Source organism: Pelodiscus sinensis, chromosome 15 (assembly GCF_052426305.1).
Source record: "Pelodiscus sinensis isolate ZL-2025 chromosome 15, ASM5242630v1, whole genome shotgun sequence".
In the NCBI taxonomy this organism is placed as follows: domain Eukaryota; kingdom Metazoa; phylum Chordata; order Testudines; family Trionychidae; genus Pelodiscus; species Pelodiscus sinensis.
The window spans coordinates 30,618,296-30,640,026 of NC_143066.1; the positions used below are offsets into that span (position 1 = coordinate 30,618,296).

General features: G+C 49.7%; 1 protein-coding gene across 4 annotated transcripts; it reads left to right on the forward strand.

The window, feature by feature from the left end:
• The first annotated feature begins 598 nt into the window (after window positions 1–598).
• CHST12 (carbohydrate sulfotransferase 12) lies at window positions 599–19,923 on the forward strand. Of its 4 annotated transcripts, XM_089769283.1 has the most exons (3): window positions 785–1,027; window positions 2,378–5,774; window positions 18,280–19,923. In XM_089769283.1, the coding sequence occupies exon 3, from the start codon at window positions 18,374–18,376 to the stop codon at window positions 19,622–19,624; it is 1,251 nt and encodes a 416-aa protein (XP_089625409.1). In that variant the 5' UTR covers window positions 785–1,027; window positions 2,378–5,774; window positions 18,280–18,373; the 3' UTR covers window positions 19,625–19,923. The 4 variants fall into 4 exon arrangements, with proteins under 4 accessions (XP_075755719.2, XP_089625409.1, XP_075755718.2 ...); XM_075899604.2 differs by lacking the exons at window positions 785–1,027; window positions 2,378–5,774 and adding an exon at window positions 599–741; XM_075899603.2 differs by lacking the exon at window positions 2,378–5,774.
• The last annotated feature ends 1,808 nt before the right edge of the window (window positions 19,924–21,731 follow it).

The window sequence follows — 21,731 nt, forward strand, 5'->3', positions numbered from 1 at the left end:
ATGCAAATGAATGTGAGAGAGAGCCACCCACAGGGATAAACAATTTAGTTCCGTTAGGAAATATTTGCACCCTGAAAGAGACATGGAAAAATCCCAGAGAAGGGAGGGAAGCTGTCCCAGTAAGCAATGCATGGCCAAGGCACTGGGCAGAGAATTGCTTTAAGGCTGTATGAATAGATCACTCAGTGAATGAGACTGAACAGAGTCTCATTCACTCTGGATGGATACTCTGGGCCCTTCTGCCTTGATCGATAGGCTGCCTTTCACATGAGTACCAGTGTGCTTTACAGAGGCTAGTAGTGCTCAGTTCTTACAGATGGGGAAACTGAGGCATGTAAGTCAAGCAACTTGGCCACGGACAAACTGCACGTCGGTGGCAGAGAGGAGACTAGGAGGCACCCCATCGTTAGACCGTGCCGCTTCCCATGGATTGACTCCCCTCACTCCCGCGCAAGCAGTGCCAGCAGATTGGAGGGATGGGGGGGAGCCGCTGCAACTTCCATGCCACTGCAGAACTAGCCCCAGAGTAATTTCCATGGGTGAAAACTGGCCTCCGCGGAGGACGGGCCGCTTCTAATTCGGCCCTGTGCCTGCCCTGAGCCCTCCCCCGCCGGCTCCGCCCCGCCAGTGCGAACCCAGGTCATACCCGGGGGAGAAGGCAGCGGGCGAGGGACGGGTGCAGCGGCAGGGCTGGGACCAAACCGCTCGAGTGCCCCGGCACCAGCAGGGCGCCCGAGCAAGGTCTGCGCGCCCGTCTCCCCCCGGCAGGGCGAGGGCCGGGGACTCCGCGGCCGGACTGGCGGGGGCCGGGGCGGCCGGCGCTGCCGCAGGGCGCAGAGGGAGGGCGAGGGCGGGGACGGGCCCGCAGGGAGCCCCTGGCTCGGCGGCTGGACGAGCGGCGCCTGCGCTGCGGCCCCTCTGGCCGGACCCCCCGGCCGGCTTCTCGCGAGAGGCGGCGGCTCAGGAGGAGGAGCCGGGGCCGCCGCCGCCGCTGGAGGCTCCGCTAGCCGAGCGGCTCCGGGCAGAGGTGAGCGCGGGACCCGGGGCGGGGGCAGTGACACCCACCCCCAGCCAGAGTCTGCAGCTCCTGGGTCCCTGCGGGGAGCAGCGCTGCCGGGATCCTCCCTCCATCCCCGGGGGGCAGCGCCTCCCTCCCCACCGGGCAGCGCTGCCGGGATCCTCCCTCCATCCCCGGGGGCAGCGCCTCCCTCCCCACCGGGCAGCGCTGCCGGGATCCTCCCTCCGTCCCCGGGGGCAGCGCCTCCCTCCCCACCGGGCAGCGCTGCCGGGATCCTCCCTCCATCCCCGGGGGCAGCGCCTCCCTCCCCACCGGGCAGCGCTGCCGGGATCCTCCCTCCGTCCCCGGGGGCAGCGCCTCCCTCCCCACCGGGCAGCGCTGCCGGGATCCTCCCTCCATCCCCGGGGGCAGCGCCTCCCTCCCCACCGAGCAGCGCTGCCGGGATCCTCCCTCCATCCCCGGGGACAGCGACCCCCTCCCCACCGGGCAGCGCTGCCGGGATCCTCCCTCCATCCCCGGGGGGCAGCTCCCCGCTCCTTCTGGACAGCGCTGGGCAGCATCGGTACGTGGTTGGCCCCTGCCCCGAGGGACAGGCCGGCTTCCCGGTGCTGCTTCGCTGGCGGCTCGGGTGAGCTAACGTGAGTCCTGCCGGGGACGCTGAGACGGGTTGCGATTCCGCTCTTCCTCCCGCCGCCTGTCATTGGTGGCCTGGGCTGTGCAGCGGGAGGGCATTGGCTGGCGGGGATGACTTGTGCCTGCAGCGGCACTCAGGGCAGAAAGCCAGGTGCTGGGGGTGAGGGGCGGGGGGAAAGGCAGTCCGATGGCTCTGCGCAGCTTGGGGAGGTGGCCCCGGGAATGCACACAACGGGCCAGGCATGCGGCTGGCTAGTCAACGCTTGTGCGGGTGCACACAGTTGGGGGGAATCTGAGCAGCAGAGGAGCTTGGGTCCAGCCAGGGCTCCAGCTATTACCTGACTGAGAGCTGGGACAGAGACAGGGCTGTGAGTATCAAGCTGACTGTCAGGAAAGAGATGGTGCCATTGCCCCTTGTGTCTAGATGAGACATTGGGCCCACGTGGTGGATGGAACAGTTGTACTCAGAAGGTTTAACATGCCCAAGAGTGAGGTGCATGGCTCCTGCTAGGACAGGAAGGGTGCCAGACTCAGGTGTTGGAACCTAGTGGCATTAAAGTGACTTGTGCACTCATCACAGGACTTTGCTGGATACAGCTATGTGGTCAAGTGGATCACTGCCCCTTTATGTATCCCAGCTCTACTTCACCAGTTTGTACTGTCTATATTCCCCACCCCTTTGTCTATATTCATGTTTGCCTTTTTCCTTCTTTTGTTGGATCTCAGTGGAAATCAGTGGAAGCTACAAACAGAAGCAAGATTGCAGAATAATAGCTGAGGTGGAGTGGAAATGCCTATGTGGAGATACATTTTGTCCTTGATACGAAAGGCCCTTATCTTATGATTCAGAAATCTACGGCCATAATTCTAGCCCAATCTAATCTTTGGGTCTGATTCACCAGTCATTAGAGTGCTGTGATGCAGGTGAGGTCCGTGAAGTTACACTTGTTCAAAACCAGCGTGGAGAGAATCTGCATTTATACTGCTGCCATCAAAGGGTTAGATCAGTTACTCACTAGCCCATAACAGGCTGATGAGGTGAGATGTTTGCAAGTTCTGGCTACAGTTTGGAAAACAGGGTAAAATTAAGGTCTTGCGATAAGTGCATGAATTTAGCGTAGACATTAAAATTCAGAGCTTTTTTATCTGAAAACCACAGCTACCACACTTGATGTGAAAGATAATCTGTATCAACTGCTCTTTGTAGTAGATCATGTGGTATGTATTAGTGCAGTCGTCTGTCCCCATATTGATGGAGTACACATCACCTCAAGATGGGATGCAGAGATAAAATTTCTTGATACTTTAAATGACTGCTTCTTGGAACAGCTGGTTCTGGAACCTACAAGGGGAGAGGCTATTCTTAATTGAGTCCTAAATGGAGTGTAGGATCTGGTCCAAGAGGTAAATATAACTGGACCACTTGGAAATAGTGACCATAATGTAATAAAATTTAACATTCCTGTGGTGGGAAAAACACCTCTGCAGCCCAACACTGGCATTTAATTTCAGAAAGGGGAACTACACAAAAATGAGGAAGTTAGTTAAACAGAAATTAAAAGGTACAGTGACAAAAATAAAATCTCTGCAAGCTGCATGGAGACTTTTCAAAGACACCATAATAGAGGCCCAACTTAAATGTATACCCCACATTAAAAAACACAGTAAGAGAATCAAAAAAGTGCCACTGTGGCTTAACAACCAAGTAAAAGAGGCAGCGACAGATAAAAAGGCATCTTTTAAAAAGTGGAAGTCAAATCCTAGTGAGGAAAATAGAAAGGAGCATAAACTTTGTCAAATTAAGTGTAAAAATATAATAAGAAAAGCCAAAAAGAAGTTTGAAGAACAGCTAGCCAAAAACTCAAAAAGTAATAGCAAAATGTTTTTTAAGTGTATCAGAAGCAGGAAGCCTGCTAAACAACCAGTGCGGCCCTTGCACGATCGAGATGCTAAAAGAGCACTCAAAGTTGATAAAGTCGTTGTGGAGAAGCTAAATGAATTCCTTGCTTCAGTCTTCACAGCTGAGGATACTGGGAAGATTCCCAAACCTGAGCCATTCTTTTTAGGTGACAATTCTGAGGAATTGTCCCAGATTGAAGTGTCATTAGAGGAGATTATAGAACAAATTGATAAACTTAACAGTAACAAGTCACCGGGACCAGATGGCATTCACCCAAGAATTCTGAAAGAACTCAAATGAAATTGCAGAACTATTAACTGTGGTTTGTAACCTATCCTCTAAATCAGTTTCCATACCTAATGACTGGAAGATAGCTAACGTGACGTCAGTATTTAAAGGGGGCTTTAGAGATTCTTAGCGGGGGTCAACAAATATGTGGACAAGGAGGATCCTGTGGATATAGTATACTTAGATTTCCAGAAAGTCTTTGACAAGGTTCCTCACCAAAGGCTCATAATAAGTTGTCATGGGATAAGAGGGAAGGTCCTTTCATGGATTGATAACTGGTTAAAAGAAAAAAAAAAAAAGGATAGGAATAAATGATCAGTTTTCAGAGTGGAGAGAGGTAACTAGTGGGGTCCCCCAAGAGTCTGTCCTGGAACCAATCCTATTCAACTTATTTATAAATGATTTGGAAAAAGGGGTAAACAGTGAGGTGGCAAAATTAGCAGATGATACCAAACTGCTCAAGATAGTTAAGATCTAAGCAGGCTGTGAAGAACTTCAGAAAGATCTCACCAAACTAAGTGATTGGGCAACAAAATGGCAAATGAAATTTAATGTTGATAAATGTAAAGTAATGCACATTGGAAAAAATAACCCCAACTATACATAAAATATGATGGGGGCTAATTTAGCTACAACTACTCAGGAGAAAGATCTTGGAATCATTGTGGATATTCTCTGAAAACATCTACTCAAGTGTGCAGCAGCAGTCAAAAAAGAAAATAGAACGTTAGGAATAATTTAAAAAGGGATAGAGAATAAGACAGAGAACATCTTTTTTGACTCTATATGAAACCATGGTATGCCCACATCTTGACTATTGTGTACAGATGCGGTCGCCTCATCTCAAAAAAGATATATTGGCATTGGAAGAGGTTCAGAAAAGGGCAACAAAAATGATTAGGGGTTTGGAATGGTTCCCATATGAAGAGAAATTAAAAAGACTTGGACTTTTCATCTTAGAAAAGAGGAGACTAAGGGGGGATATGATAAAGGTCTACAAAATCATGACTGGTGTGAAAAAAATGAGTAAGGAAAAGTTATGTACTTATTCCAAAATATATAAGAGCTAGGGGTCACCACATGAAATTAATGGCCTCAGGTTTAAAACAAACAAAAGGAAGTTTCTCTTCACTCAGCGCACAGTCCACCTCTGGAACTCCTTGCCAGAGGATGTGGTAAAGGCTAGGACTTTAACAGGGTTCAAAAAAGAGCTAGATGGATTCATGAAGGTTAGGTCCATCAATGGCTATTAGCCAGGATGGGTAGGAATGGTGTCCCTAGTCTCTATTTGTCTGTAAATGGGTGACAGGAAAGGGATCACATGAGGATTACCTATTGTGTTCCCTCCTTCTGGGGCATCTGGTATTGGCCACTGTCAGCAGACAGGATACTGAGCTAGATGGACCATTGGTTTGATTCAGTATGGCCGTTCTTATGTTAAATCCTTTTGAAGTTGTAATGCTGTTCTGTGGCTAACTTCTATAGGATACTTGAGTGATACTATCATTTTCTTCCATGGTCCTAGCCCTCGTTGGCTTGGATGGGTTGGAATTCTGCACTTTAAGTACAGTTGTATAATTTGTTTCAAGACATTGTGTAATGGGTTTTGTAACTCAGTCAAGCATTTCCTATATTAGCCCAGGTTGTTTCCTTGGGCTTTGGAAACTGGCATTCTGTAATTGGTCTGTGCTAACTTCATGAGTTTGTGGTGTGGTGAATGGATGTGGAGATCCCCTCTCTGGTATTTTTATGCTTTTCTTTTTTCTCTCCGATTCTTAGGGTTATACTTTTTTTAATAGTTCATCTGAAATTTTTAAAAAGCTTTTACTCTAGAGTTGGAACAGGACATTAAATAGCGTGATGTCTGTGCCCCTCTTCTGGGCTCTAAGGACTAGAGAAAGCAGACTTCGACTGGATACTGCAGAAAGGATACTGGTAAATTACCCTTTTACTGGGAAATCTTTGTTTAGTAAATATGTGAGCTGCTGCAAGCATAGAAGTTTGCCCTTAGCTCGTCTGCTCAAATACTAAGTTATAAAGCAATGTGCTCAAATACTAAGTTATAAAGCAATGTATTAATTCCACTGAAACCCAATAGGCAAAATTACAACATGGAGTAAAATATCACAGCTGTAAACTATAAATATTAAAGTTATAAACACCTGAAAATTGGCCTTACCAAAGGAGTTTCTAGTGTAAACTCCCACAGTATGCATTGCAGTATTCTGATATGTAGTTGGTCCAGAGAGCAAAGGTTGATGTAATAGAGACATTCCCAGATTCTTGTTGGCTAGAGCTATGGGAAATGAGATTTGCTGAGACTGCAGAATTTGAAAGCCCAGAACTGATGGGTAAGCATTGGGCCTCGCAGCAAATGTATAAATAAAACCTGCTCTATTCTGGGAACCCCTTGTAGACCAATACCTAGAAATGTTAATGATTATTGAGTTAGCACTTCAGGGTAAATACAGGCAGCCCTCACCCTTCACGGTTTCGGTATCCACAGTTTTGTATATTTGCAGTGCACTGTGCCACACCAGTCCAAGCACATGATGCAGCGTGATGACACTTTTTCAGTGCGCTCTAGTATCAGAGCCATACCAGGGAATTTGTCTGGGAATATGATACTGACACACATAATCACAGAGATAAATACGTTGTGAATTACAATCCATCACAGTTGTATGTGGTCACTGCCCAAAACTGGAAGTGGGTGGGAAAACGTGGTGGTTCTGTGTTGGGAATACCCCTGCCTCCAGCATTTGTGGATTTTGTCATTCGCATCTCAAGAACATATCCCCCACAAATGGCAAGGGCTTTCTGTAATTAGAGGAGGGGAGGCTGGTACTGCTAAACCCATATGCATTGGACTTTGCGATAGAGAGGTGGGAAGAAGAACATGAATGAATATGAAGGAAAATGGTTTTAACTTTAGTTGGTTATTGACTTGCAGATTCAAGATCCTGACTAATGCACTAGTGTAGCTACATCAACAGTTCTCAAACTATGGGTCGTGACACCATTTTAATGGACTCGCCAGGGCTGATTTAGACCTGACAAAACCCATGCCCCACTGCCCAGGGCCAAAGGTGATGACCAAGGGTGTCGGGACTCAGCCCTGATTGAGCCTGAAGTCCTTGGGCCTTTGGCCCCCCTGCCGAGGTCAGTGTGGCTCAGGCTGTGATTTTGGCTCTGCCACCCAGGGCAGTGGGTCTCAGGCAAGCTCAGACTTCAAGTCCCCCCCTCCCGAGGTTTGTTACAATTTTTGTTGTCAGAGTGGAGTCACGGTTCAATTAAGTCTGAGAACCCCTGAGCTACACGGACGATACTTTGCTGGTGCAAATTTCTGGTATATATCTCACGCAGGACTACAGTGCACTAGTGTACGCCTGATTTTATGTTTGCACTAGGGGTTTGTATCAGTGTGACTACACTGGTACAGTTACACAGATGCACATTTTCCTTGTCTAGACAAGCCCTTAGATTTTTGCGGCGGGGGGGAGAGGGAGGGAGGAGAAGCAGTTTATTTTGGTCGTTGGCAAAAAAAGCAAAATTCTTTCTTGGTTAGGGCTAAATCTGCACAGTCCTGGTCTGACCCTGATGTCAGATTCTGCAGTTTTCCCTCTGAGAGAAAGCTGATCACCGGGACTGAGTTGCTCTCCAACTTTTTTACACCATGTATTGAAATAAAGACCTGAAATGCAAAATGAGCAAACATCCCATGAGAGAGCTGGTGACCTGCATCAGGGGGCCAGATGACAGACAGTAATGTTCAGTGGCAGGCATGGGGGAAAGAGGTGGTAAGTCTTGGCAATGAATGGAACCTACAATACATCTAAAGTCTGTTAATGTTGTGCAAACCTTCCCTCCCTCCCACAAAATACTAAAGGATCAGGAACAGAAAAATAGGGGTCATAGTACCAGCTCTAAAGTCCTTTTGCTGCGGGCCTGATCTGTGTGTTCAGATTTTCTGGAGGAGGAAGTGTTGCAAAAAGTCATAAAAGTGGGGAAGGAGGAGTCATGGAATCTGTTGCAATAATAAGCACTGGACTCTTCTGATAAACATCCCTGCTCTGGGCCAGAGTTTAGGAGCTGCTGTCTCTAGAGGTTGCTGTTACATCTGTGACACTTAACAGGTGAGGCTTATGGTAAGGGTGGAGCAGCTCCTCACCTGCCCTGGACAGAGGGCTGTTCCAATCCCACAGAGCCCACTGCAGCCAGCCAGCTGACCTGTGCAGCCCCTGTCTGAGACAGCCATGCCTCCTCCCCTTCTCCACACTGCAGCTTATAGGCTGTGGCGCCCCGGGAGCTGGCTGCAGAGCCTGCAACGAAGCCTCCCCCCAGGAGTGGGGCAGAAGGGGCTGGCAGCCCAGCTCCTGGATGGGCTTTGCTATGGGCTATATATCCGCAGCGTGTGTGGCCGTGTAATCAGTAAGATGTTTAGCAGTTACACGGTTACCTTTTTAAACAACTTTTGATGTTCCTACTGTGACTAGTAACTAGACTTACTGCGGAGGGAGAAAGCCAGTCAACTGTGGTGTGGCCAGGCCAGGAGTCACTGAATGTTATTAGCAAGAAACTTTTTAGAAAAACAACAACAAATCATCTAGGTGCCCTTAAAAGTTATTAAGTGGCCTGTATGAAAAATGGGTTCGGTGCTCAGCCCAATTCCCACTTGGTGGGCATCCACACCCCAAATACCATCTCCTTCATAGGCACTGAAGGGCGTTCTCCGCTTTGAGCCCAAGAGCTGCGTGGGTCGTATAGCGTGAACTCTCTACTCTCCTGTTAAGGCTGTCCCTTCCGGTATGGCTCAGGCAGCTGTCTGAGACACCTGTTCTCAGTGTGTACATATATAGATGGACCTTTCATCTCCAATGCTTTCTGCCTGGCAGCTTTTCTTAGTACTAAAATCACACTGACATTGAAAAGAAAGAAAATTGCAATTGACAGAATAATTGGATTTTTTCCAGCATTAGTTGGGTTAGTTAGCTAAGTCCCATTATAGGTATCTGGTAGAAATCCCATCCCTGAGCATGGCACTGCTAGCATTAACGAGAAAGGGTTGATTTGATCCTCCGCTAATTGGTGCTGTGTATCTTGGAAAATCAGCTCATGCATTGACAGATGTGTGCTGTGCCCTGAGAAGCATGCTTGAGCCCTCAGGGTGAGCAGGGTAATGCTGCGTGAACTCTGTGGCTATCAAAGGGGACATCTTGCCAGTGATCCAGAGGGCTGCCGCAAGGGATTGGTACAGCGCTAAACACTGCATTTTAGTAAGGCCAATGCTTCCATAAATTGAGCGAGAGCATCCGGTGCTGGGAGATTTCACAGCAGTGCTGGCAGCCTGCGGGCCTGCATCATGTTGCGGAGGCTGATTGGTGCAGAGATTGCAAGTGGCTGATTCTCTTTGTGACTTTGAAACATTATTATTATTTAATTGCATCCCAGCAATGCCTAATGTCTCCAGCCAGGACTGGGGGAACCCACTGTTCTGGGCATTGCACAGACCAAGAATAGAAAACAAACCCTGCTGCAAAGAATTTACACTCTTACCAACAAGACAAGCAGCAGAGTTCCAATTTTCCATGCACAGGCTAAGACTGCAACCTCAAGTTTTGACCTATAAACATGCACAGATGCATGTAATGGCATTGGAACAGTTTTTATAGTGGGGGTGTTAAGAGCTATTGAACAACACTGTAAACCCTGTAAATGATGGAAACCTCTTCAAGCCAATGGGGTGCAGCCATGCCCCCAGCACCTCTAGTTCCGCAGGCCTACGGGTACACACAAAACAATTTATCCCTTTGCTAGCCCCCCTTGCATCTTTCTAGCTGTCTCTTAGATCTTGTCTACACTGGCATGTTTTGTCACCAAAAACTGCCTTTGGTTGACAAAACGGTAAGAACATACACACGACAATGCAACTTTCTTTGGGAAAAACACCCAGTTTTGATATAAAAAAACTTCCACCCCTGCAAAAGACTTTTGTCTTTTCTCCTCCCTTTATTGTCAACCAAGAGTCAGCGTGGACTGGTATTGCTGAGAAAACTGGCTTCTGCCAGTATCCCACAAGACTGCCTTGATAGCTGTGCTCAGTGTTTTGTGATCTCTGCTGCCCTGCACCATGCGTCCCTCTCCTTTCAAAGTTCCGGAAAGTATCTGACAGCTGAGGGAGCTGCTCCACTTGGGGAAAAAACAAAAAGAGCAAATCATTGGGATGCTCCCATTCTGCCCTGCTAGGAACACAGCAGCAGGCAGACTGCTGCTGCAGAGGGAAGGCTGGGGAATGTTCCCACCTACAGATTTCAGCTCGGCCCCATCTCTGTCACTGAGCAGAGGATTCCCTTTGCGGAGGGATCGTCCGGTTTTACAGCCAATCTGCCATTTGTGCAGCAGTAAGTGGCTGTGCTGCATCGGAGGAGCTGGTCCGTAGCCTTTCTGCATTGCAGTGCATTGGTGGATGTACAAAGTAGGGATGTTAAGGACTAGTCGACTATCCGATAAGCAAATGCTTATAGAGGCAGCAAAAGGGGGGAAGAAGAGGTACTTCAAAGGGGCAGCGCCACACAGCTGATCCCCGGCTCAGCTGTGCAGCGCTGTCCCTTTGAAATGCCGCCTCGGCATTTGAAAGGGACTGCGCTGCACAGCTGAGCGGGGGATCAGCTGTGTGGCTGCCCCTTTGAAACGCCAAGGCGGCGTTCAAAGGGTCAGCGCTGCACAGCTGAGGCCAGGATCAGCTGTGCGGCGCTGCCACGCATGGAGCCCGAGTTCAGCTGGGGACTCTCCTGCTGATCCCGGCTCCATGTGGCATTTCAAAGAAGCACGGCATGGAGCCTGGGGTCAGCGGGGCACTCTTGAGCTGCGCTGTTGCTTTGAAATGCACAAGAACAAGAGCCCCCGCTGGGGACTCTTATACATTTCAAAGCTGGCACCTCCTGCAGCCTGGAGTCAGCAGGACTTCCCACTGGCCCCAGGCTGCACACAGAGTTCCGCATTCCTCCTTTGAAATGTACAAGTGCCCCACTGACTCTTGTACATTTCAAAGGAGGAATGTGGAAGTGCCCATGGGGACTAGTCGTAGTGGGTGGAAATTCCATCGACTACTCGATTAATAAAATAACTGTTAGTTAACATCCCTAGTATAAACCCCAGTGATGTTTTGGCTTGTGCATGGGAATGTGCTTGTCTCTGCAGCACATGTACCCAGAGCTGTGATACTGGACCTTGGACCATGTTGTGGCATTTTCCCTCTGCACCATTTTTGTTTTGTTTATAAACCAGGAAGTGGTTTGGTTGCTGTTTTTTGTTTATCCTGATACATCTGGATGGAGAACTATTTCCCAAAGCAGATGCTGGCCCCATGCTAATTGTGCACATCACCAATCCCACAGCCTCGTTCTAGACTTGTTTCGATTCTTCCCCTCCCTGCAAGCTTTTCATATGCAGAGAAAATTCACTACCGATGATTTCAGATTTTGTCTAACCAATTCTAGTCTCCATGCTCGCAGAGTGAGGTACAGAACATAAGGTTCTATGAAGAACCCTCTCATAGCCACTCCATGAATCCCAGTGTGCTTACAACATGGTTATTTTAAATCAAATTTACAGTTGCCAAACACTGCTTGGATTTGGCCAATGCTCTTTACGTTTTTAATTTTTCTCCCTTTATAATGTGGAATTGTTGATGCCCTGAGAGATTGTATGTGTGAACTGGCTGTCAAACAGCCTTTGCATTTAGGGAGGAAAAACAGCACTGGTTTTGAATAGGTTCCTTTCAGAGTTACTTAATGCCCACAAATGGTTTTGTTTTCATATCTGATATTGTTACGGTTTGTTTTGAGGCTGTTAAACAGAATGGGAATGTCAGCAGATTTTTTTAAAAATTGGTACTTGTCTGTGTTGACAGCCTAAATGGTCCTCTGGCGTGAGATTGTGCACTTAACACCTTTTTATCCACCTTCCTAAGTAAGCTCTCATCCGAGAGATGTTTTAAAAGAGAAAAATGATTCTTTCTCTGAAAATACTGGAAACTTTTTAACCATGCTAATGCATTGCACTTCAGTGGCTCCTGCCATCCATCCAATGATTTCAAAGTGCTTTCCAAAGATTAATGAACTGAACAGCATTAGTTCATTATTCTTTGTAAAGCAAATTATGCGGTATCAGAGGCAACAGCGTGGAACAGCAGGCGACTCCCTGGGAGCCGGTGCACGCTGGGAGCCAGTTTTTATGCCAGGTCCCTGCACGTTCTGGGAGTCTGCATGTAATTGTGTACCCAGTTACACTTTCACATCCCTAATAATTACCCTGTCGTAATACTCACCTACACTGTACCTATCTTACAGGGGGAAAAACTGAGGCAGGGAGATGTGAACCAAAATTTGCAAAAGTGGCCACTTATTTTGGACAGGTCAGTATTTGGGAGCCCAACCTGAGATGCTAAGAGGCCCATTCGCACAAGTGCTAAGCATCTACAATGCCCTTTGGAGTCAGTGAATGCTCAAGGAGTCTTGAGCTGAGTTTCCAAAATCAGATGCTGCTTTTGAAAATTTGGCTGCAAGTGACTGACCCAGACTCCCACAGTGAGCATTTCACAGAGCTGGGACTAGATTCTGGATCTCCTGAGTCCTGGCCTTTTGCTTTAACTGCAAGACTCTACTTCCCTTGGCGGCGGAACTGGCCAACCAAGCTGCTTTGCTATCCTGCTAGCTGCAAACATGACTGCTCATTTATGTTGCAAATTAATTTCTTTGCACATGTGCATGCAGTGCTACTGAAATCAATGAGGGGGTACGCATCACCTTTATTTTGCAAGAAGTTAACTTGTGCAAAAATGTGCAGCATTAGAGCTATTTGTAAGCTCTCTGGGGCAGGAATCCTCTTTTTTGTTCAGTATTTGTACAGCACAGTGGGCTTTTTATCCCTGACCAGGACTTCCAAGTACTACAGGCCGTCCTCACTATAAGTCCAAGATACATTCCAAAAACTTGGACTTATAGCGAAACAATTTACAGCAGGGAATTTTTTTCCTGTGGCTGACTTCCATTTGTGCAAATGGGTGGAGATTTTTTGTGCGACTTAAGAGTGGGGAATGTAGGAATCAGTTTCTGCAAGCGTCAACGACTTTAGTGCGGAATGGATGGATACCGGGGCAACTTATAGCGGGGATGCCCTGAGCAGCAATTCCAAGACTAATATACTCCCCGCTTGAGGTTTATGAGTGACACTTCCAAAAGTCCTTTAGGTCACCCACTTAGTTACAGCTCCATTGTTTGAACTGTTGTCCTGCCCTCACTAATTTGAGTTAACCTCTATGAAGGTTGCTGTCTGAGATGCTTCTGAGTCCTTTAAGGAGCAGACAGAATGGCTGAATAGTCTCCTGCAAGAGGGCAAGGAGAGGACTTATTTGCAGCTGATTGGGAGTGATGACCTTTGAACAACACTCTCAAGTAGCGTAACCCTCAAACCCTTGGTTTTCTTTACAACACTAACTATTGTTGTTACAATAACTTCCTATAATGTAAGATATGTTGGACTACAGCAGTGTCACCAACCAGTAGATCGGGATCCACTGGTAGATCTTGGAGCCTCTGACAGGTGATCCTGACTGGTTTGGCCAAGAGACTATCAAGTGCCGGCACTGCAGCTGTCCCTTCCCCCTACTGCTGCACATCTCCTGCTCTTTGCCTTGGATCTGCCTCCTCCCACCCCCAGGAGCCTCCTGCTTGCTATGCAGGGCAGGGGAGGGAAAAGAGGGGCGCTGATGTCAAGGTGCCTCCTCTTCCACCCTGTATCCTATCTCCACAGAGCAGGGTGGGGGGCACAGCAGGACATGGGAGGAAGTTCACTGGCTGTTTTTGGGAGTAGTTCAGGGCCAGGACAGGGGTGAGCTTTAGTCCCACTGCACCACCACCCAGGAGCCACCTGAGGTAAGTGGTGCCCAGTTGGAGCCCACATCCTGAAACTCTACCCCAGTCATGAACCTCCCTCCTGTACCCCAAGCCCCTTCCCCGGTCCTGAGCACTCCTGCATCCAAACCTCCTCCCAGAACCTGCACCTAGAATCCCCCTCTGGCACCTCAATTGCCTGCCCCAAGCTCAGCTCAGAGCTCCTCTCACACTCCAAATCCCTTAATCCAAGACAATCCTGCTGCCCCTGCCTGGTGAAAGTGAGGGAAGATGGGGGAGGAAGGGAGGATGGAGTGGGCATGGGTGGCGCCTCAAAGAAGGAGCACAAAGGAGGCGGGGCAAGGGTATTTGGGTTTGAGGTTGATCTTGGATTGCACTTAAATTCAAAAAGTGATCTCATGCTTAAAAAGGTTGGAGACCATTTAGAGAACATAAATAGAATTTTGGGGGGGGGGTGGAAGTCAAGAAACTTAAAAGTAAACACATACATTGCTTAGAGCCCTGCAAATCCATGGATATCCGCTTTATAGCCACTAGTATCTGCATCTGCAGATGTCCCTGCTGATATCCGTGGCTTTTTTTTTTCCCTGTGGATACAGTTGTGGGTGCAAACCTTGTCTCCGCACAGGGCTCTACAAATAGTTTTGGTTTTGTGAATGCTGAATGCTGCACAGTCTGGCTCCTGCATTGCAACTAAGACATGAAATTGACCATAAACAGAACTGACCAGTTTCCCTGTCCATGCTGGACGAGGTGCAAAAAAAGCCTCATAGGATCTCTCTCCCCTCTTGTGTATTATTATTGATTATTGGTACTACAGTAACTCTAGAGGCCCCAAGTGAGATAGGACCCATTGTATCAGCCCATGATAAAAGAGAGCTCCTGCATTAATGATTCTATAATCTAAAAACAGACAGAAGGTCAGTGGGAGGGGAGCAGAGGCCAGGAGGGTGAAGTGACTTTTGTCAGCATCACACAGCAGATCAGTGGCAGAGCTGGGACTAGACCCTGGAGAACCTCAGTCCCACTACAGTGCCTTGCTGATTTGACATCCTCTCTGTTCCTTGCTCCCTTATGCTCCATCAAGCCACCCGAGGGGCTTTGCTGGTGGGGGCTGTCTGAGCTCTCAAACTTTTTTCCCAGCTGCTGGTCTGGCTACTGTGAACAGCTAAATCAGGAAGGAGCTGAGGCCATTGCATTCAGCTTGTTTGGCTCCACAGCCCTGACCTTATCTGTATCCCTGATTAGAAAAAAATGCATCCGTGCATGGGGATGAAGGGTACAGCTGTTTCCCTTCCACAAACCTCCCCCTGGGACCATCTGCGCAGATGGGGAGGGGAAGTTAGGAAATGTAGGTTTGTTTCATTCCGACACAATCTTGTTGACAGGCATTGGGCGAGTGTTTTAACCTCAGTGCTTCAATTTCTCTGTAACTGGGATAGCACCGCCTGCCAGGGGCTTTGGTATGCTAAGCTAAAATGGCGTGGATGGCAGGTGCTATAGAAATGCAAAATATATTGGGCCAGACAAGAGCCCCTCTCTCCCCCTCAACACAGTCCAGAAAAGCAGGACAGGTTTCTCTTGGCTGGAGAAAAGTAGATTTGCAGGTGCACCCCTGAAGCAGCATGTTCTACGTTGTCATCTATCCAATGTAAAAACCCTGAAGAATATTAAATATGGTTTTTATCGGGGCCAGGTCCTTTTATACGGTTTGGATAAAATCATAGGGAAAAACTCTTTGTGGCAAAAGCAAATCGACAAGGGAATAGCAGCCAAGAGAGGTCAAAGAGTTATCATCCCTGCTGCACATTGAAATTGATTAGATAAAGCCTAGTGTTGGGCCAACCTGCATTCCCCTGGGAGGGAGGTGAATGTCCCCAGCAGTGACACCTTTTGTACCTACCCAGCTGATAGCATCTCTATTTTCCAGCAGTATTTTGACTTTCAGGGCATGAATGAAGGAGGTGAGACAACATAGGATTGTTAATGTCAAGTATTCAGAATGAGGGTGGTCTCCCCCCCTCCTCCCCCTTTCGCTCCCAGACAGGAAATAATACTGGTTTAAAAAATAAATTCTGGCTAAATTTTTTTCTGCTTTTGAAGACGCCAGGGTTCATATTTTCAAGCTTCTCTCATGAGGCTGGAATCCTTCTTCTTCTTCTTCTTTTTTTTTTTTTTTTTTTAAGTGAAAATGGAGATTCCCATGTAGTCACATGAGTCAGGCAGAGGAGCCCTTAAGAGACACACTGGTTGTTGCCAACACTCACGATAAAATTGCAGGAGGTGACAAATGACTTTGCATCCAACAGTCCTCTGGTGTGGCCACAGCCCTCAGTTGGCAGGGCCTGTCCACGCTAGCCACCATGCCTAAGAACCTGGTTTCCTTCACACTTTGATCCCCAACCACCTGCAGCCCAGCAAATGGGGTAGGGGAGCAACCGGTTATGCTATTGACTTGAACGTTTGATGCAGGGCCACATTAAGGGGAAGGGCCTGCATCTCACCCCATGAGGGCCAGCAGTCTGTGTGTAGCTGGGTGGGTACAGGGTGTTTCACGCAGCACCTATCGTCCAAAACTTTAGAGTCAGGAGCATATAGGGCCATGTGGAAGCCGTTACCCTGCAGGGTCTCTCTACATCAGGGTATGTCTACACTACAGCACTAATTCGAACTAACCTAGTTAATTCGAACTAAGCTAATAAGAATTAGCGCAGCTAGACCTAAAAACTAGTTCGAATTAGCATTTTGCTAATTCGAACTAGCATGTCTACACAGAGTGGACCCTGAACCGAGGTTAAGGATGGCTGGAAGTAGTGCCGGCAGGGCATCAGAGTAGGACTTAGAGCGTGGAGATGCTGTCTCAGGCTAGCCGAGGGCTGTGCTTAAAGGGACCCGACCCCCACCCCGGACAGACAGTTCTCAGGGGTGCCCCGCTTGCAAAGCATTGGCTTGGAGTGCCCTGAGTGCCCACACTCGGAACATCACAGCACTCGGCCATCAGCCCGGCTGCACTTGCCGCAGGCTGCCATCCGGGGGGAGGGGACAATCGGGGGGCTGCAGGAGAACTTCCACCCCGAGCAGCCTGCAGAGCCAGCCCAGTCCTCCCCATTGGGGGCTCGTACCCCATTCCTCCCTCACCTCCTTCCACTTACCCTTCCCTAGCCCCCCTTCCTGATGTACAAAATAAAGGACATGTGTGTTCAAAAATAGAATCTTTTTATTGAACAAAATGGGGGGAGACTGGGAAAAGGAGGTGGGAGAGGGGAAGAGAGAGGCTGGGAGAGGGGAAGAGAGAGGCTTGGAGAGGGGAGGGCAACTAAAATGATCAGGGGTTTGGAACAGGTCCCATATGAAGAGAGGCTAAAGAGACTGGGACTTTTCAGCATAGAGAAGAGGAGACGGAGGGGGGATATGATAGAGGTCTATAAAAGTATGAGTGGTGTGGAGAGGGTGCATAGAAGGACTAGAGGACACCAAAGGAAAGGAATGGGTAACAGGCTTCAAACTAGTAACAGAAAGTTGTTCTTCACAAAGCAAATAGTCAACCTGTGGAACTCCTTGCTGCAGGAGGCTGTGAATGCTAGAACTAGAACAGAGTTTAAAGAGAAGTTAGATCAATTCATGGAGGTTGGGTCCATGGAGTGGTATTAGCCAGGGGGTAGGAATGGTGTCCCTGCCCAAAGTTTGTGGAAGGCTGGAGAGGGATGGCACGAGACAAATGGCTTGGTCACTGTCTTTGGTCCATCCCATCCAGGGTATCTAGGGTTGGCTGCTGTCGGCAGACAGGCTACTGGAGTAGATGGACCTTTGGTCTGACCCAGTACGGCCATTCTAAGCTCAGGGCTCAGGGTCGGGGGTCTCAGTGGACCACCTTGATTTTCATGCCAACCTGCTCCTGGGTGGCCAGGCTGGCAGCTCTCCTGCCCTAGACGGCCACTTTTCTGTGCCTAGTGCGGAGGTCGTGGACGAGGTCCACGATGTCGGCACTAGACCAGGCGGGTGCCCGCCTCTTGCGGTCCTGGGTAAGCTCCGGGGAGCCGCCAGCCTGGTCCCGGGAAGAGGCTGAGGGCTGGGGGGCATCGGGTGGCTGGCTCGAGCCGTGCCAGGTGCAGGGTCTGCTGGCTGGGTGCTGGCAGGCTTGCACCTGGCACGGCCACCGTAGCCAGCCCGTGCCCCTTTAAGGGCTCCGGGGCCGGGAGGGGGGCATAGAGTTTCCCTGGTGTTGGCCAGAGTGGCCACCAGGGAAAGCTGGGGAGGGCTAGCCTCCCACTAGTTCGAATTAAGGGTCTACACAGCCCTTAATTCGAACTAGTTAGTTCGAATTAGGCTTAGTCCTCGTGGAATGAGGATTACCTAGTTCGAACTAAGCACTCCGCTAGTTCGAATTAAGTTCGAACTAGCGGAGCGCTAGTGTAGCACCTATCAAAGTTAATTCAAACTAACGTCCATTAGTTCGAATTAACTTTGTAGTGTAGACATACCCTCAGAGTGCCAAGAGACTGACCCTGTTTTTTGTGCTCTTCCAGGCCCCTTGTCAGCAGCATCATGTGGTATCCCACGCACCACAGTGAGAGGCTGAGGTGAACTGCGGAGGAAGTGGCGGCCCTGGCAACAGCCAGGATGACCAGAGCACGGCTGTTCCGCCTCTCGGTGGTGCTGGGTTCCGTCTTCATGATCCTGCTAATCATCGTGTACTGGGACAACGTGGGGACGGCTCATTTCTACCTGCACACGTCCTTCTCCAGGCCCCATGCCCCTGGCACGCTTCCCACTGCCACTCAGGACGAAGACGTGTCGGACGTGGATGAGTTCTTGGAGAAGCTGCTAAGCTCCGGCCTGAGGCAGACTGGTCCCTTGCACAGGAAGACGGAGCAGGCCCCGTTGCAGGGCTCCAGCAAGCCTGTCTTGGGCAACCTGGAGGAGAATGTGAGAGGCTACGACTGGTCCACCCGTGTTGCCAGAGTGAGCCTGGATCAGGAGAAACTCCAGGCTGAGCGGCGGAAGACGCTGCAGGAGTTCTGTGCCAATTCCAGCTTTGCCTTCCCTACTAAGGAGCGTTCCTTCGACGATATCCCCAACTACGAGCTGAACCACCTGATTGTGGACGACCGCCACGGCATCATCTACTGCTATGTCCCCAAGGTGGCCTGCACCAACTGGAAGCGGGTGATGATCGTGCTGAGCGAGAGCCTGCTGGATCAGGGCATCCCGTACCGGCAACCCCTAGACATTCCCCGAGAGCACGTCCACAACTCCAGCACCCACCTGACTTTCAACAAGTTCTGGCGTCGCTATGGGAAGTTCTCCCGCCATCTCATGAAGATCAAGCTGAAGAAATACACCAAGTTCCTCTTTGTACGCGACCCCTTCGTGCGGCTCATCTCTGCCTTCCGCAGCAAGTTTGAGCTGGAGAATGAGGAGTTCTACCGGCGCTTTGCTATCCCTATGCTGAAGCTCTATTCCAACCACACCAGCCTCCCCACCTCTGTTAGTGAGGCCTTCCGGGCCGGCCTCAAAGTTTCCTTTTCAGACTTCATCCAGTACTTGCTGGACCCCCGGACAGAGAAGATGGCCCCTTTCAACGAGCACTGGAGGCAGGTTTACCGCTTGTGCCACCCGTGCCAGATAGACTATGACTTTGTCGGGAAGCTGGAGACCCTCAACGAAGACGCGGCTCACCTGCTGCAGCTTCTCAAAGTGGACAGGCTCCTCCGCTTCCCCCCCAGCTACCGGAACAGGACTGCCAGCAGCTGGGAGGAGGACTGGTTTGCCAAGATCCCTCTGGCCTGGAGGCAGCAGCTCTACAAACTTTACGAGGCTGATTTTGTCCTCTTTGGCTACCCCAAGCCAGAAAATCTCCTTAAAGACTAAACGCAATTGGAAATTGAGGTGGGGGGGGGGGGTTACCAAAAATATTTAAAGCCTCACAGTATCCTGCTCTTAATCTCCCACCCCAGCAAGATAAAATTCAGTATATTTTTCTATTCAGCCCCTTCCACATTTGCAAGAATCCAGGATACTCCATCCAGCTGTGCATCACCTGAAGAGCTCCCTCTCCTCCCCTCCCCCGCCATCAGAAAACTTCCTTGTTCACTCTGTCGGCTGTGTCCTTTGGTCGCTTTTTATTAATACTTTTTAAAAATTAATATATTTGAAATATTTAATACAAATTGTGTGTTGTGGTGAAGGAAAAGGTGGAGTAAAAATGATGCCCTTGCCCCTCCCCCCCAGCCAATGTGTTGTCTCAGTGCTGTTGTGTGCTTTGGAGACAGGCCCGCTGGTGGGAGGGAGACAAAGGGGACAACTCCCCCAGGCCTCGGTGCTTCAGAAGGGCTCCTGGCTGCATCAGCTGGAGCCTTAGGCCCTTTAAATCACCACTGGAGCCTCACACAGTGTGCTCCGGTCAGCTCTGAGGGCTGGCCGGGATGGGGCAGGGCTCCGTGTGGTCCAGGGGGCTGGCTGCTCCAGCCCCGCCCTTTCCGCCTGAGGTCCTACCCCTTTCAAGAGCAGCACCCCCCACCTTGCCTAGGGGCCTGGCAAGTCTGTCGGGTCTCCTGTAAGGAGGCACCACTTCCAGTTGTACATGGGGTTTACAAAGCACTCGAGGCCAAACTCAGAGCTGATGTGTGCAGGCTTTGCCCCTCTGCTCTGCGGGCACTTGCACCAGGTCTGAATTTGGCCCCAGTAGGTTAGACTTACGCACAGCAGGAGCACGAGCAATGACAGGAGGATGCTGGGGGACTAGGGCAGGTGACTGGTGAATTGGCAAAGGCAGGTCTGACAAAGAGGGCGGGTCCGAGAGAGGCTGGGACCTCTCTGCACAAGCATTAAAGGCCTTTCTTGTTTCAGGAAGGAATTCACCCGAGGCCCCTACAAAGGGCCACCCTCAGAGCAATAGGCCACTGCAGGCCGAGTGAGAGTGTTTAGGCATTGGCAAGCGTTTCACCCATCGGATGTCCAGATTGCTTCTGCAGCACGATTCCCTCAGTTCAGTCAAATGGCTGCGGTAACAGCATCCTGGTCTGTGGTAACCCCGGGGGCGTGGGCTGATATCTCCCATTATCATTGCTCTGAGCCAGTATTCGTTTCTCTCTTTTATGTGGTCATTTCGTCCTGTCCACATGCTTGTGAGTTCGCCCCTGATCAAAGCCATCTCCAGATGTGAGCAATAGGGATGTTAAGGACTAGTCGACTATCCAATAAGCAAATGCTTATCAGATAGCCAACTAGTTTCTCTCTCCCCCCATCAGATAGAGGCAGCAAGGGGAGGGGGAGTAGAGAAGGGTACTTCAAAACAGCAGTGCTGTACAGAGCCCGGGGTCAGCTGGGGACTCAGGCTCCATGTGCCGCTGCCACTTTGAAATGCTGCAGCAGCGCTGCATGGAGCCCGGGGTCAGTACGCAGTTGATCCCGGGCTCCATGCAGCGCTGCTGCTTTGAAATGCGAGAAGCCCAACGCCGGGCTCCTCGTGGCATTTCAAAGCAGCAGTGCCACGCAGAGCCCGGGGTCAGTTTGGATTCCCCAGCTGACCCCAGGTCCCGTGCGACGCTACCCTTCTGAAACGCCACCACGGTTTTTCAAAGGGGCAGCACCGCCCTATCAACTAATCAAATAGTCGATGAAAAATGCATCGACTAGTCGATTAGTCAGTGATACGATACTTAACTGAGTGGGCAACTGGGTGTCAGACAAAAAGCAGCTGAAGCGAGAACAGCCACCTGGGGGCATTAATTCATCCACATCTGGACAGGCCACTCGACCTGACAACCAGCCTCTAATTCACCTCAGGCAGACTCCATGTGTGACATATTCACAGGCACAAACTTATGAAGAGAACATGGCTAGGGTGCAAATATTAGTTCTGGGGAAAAGGGGAAGATCCTGCCAGAAGGGCAGTAAGGCAAAGCAGAGAGGTCTGTTGTCAAAGGATGCGATGTCCCAATCCTGACTTTCTGCTCATACAGAATGATTGGTGTAG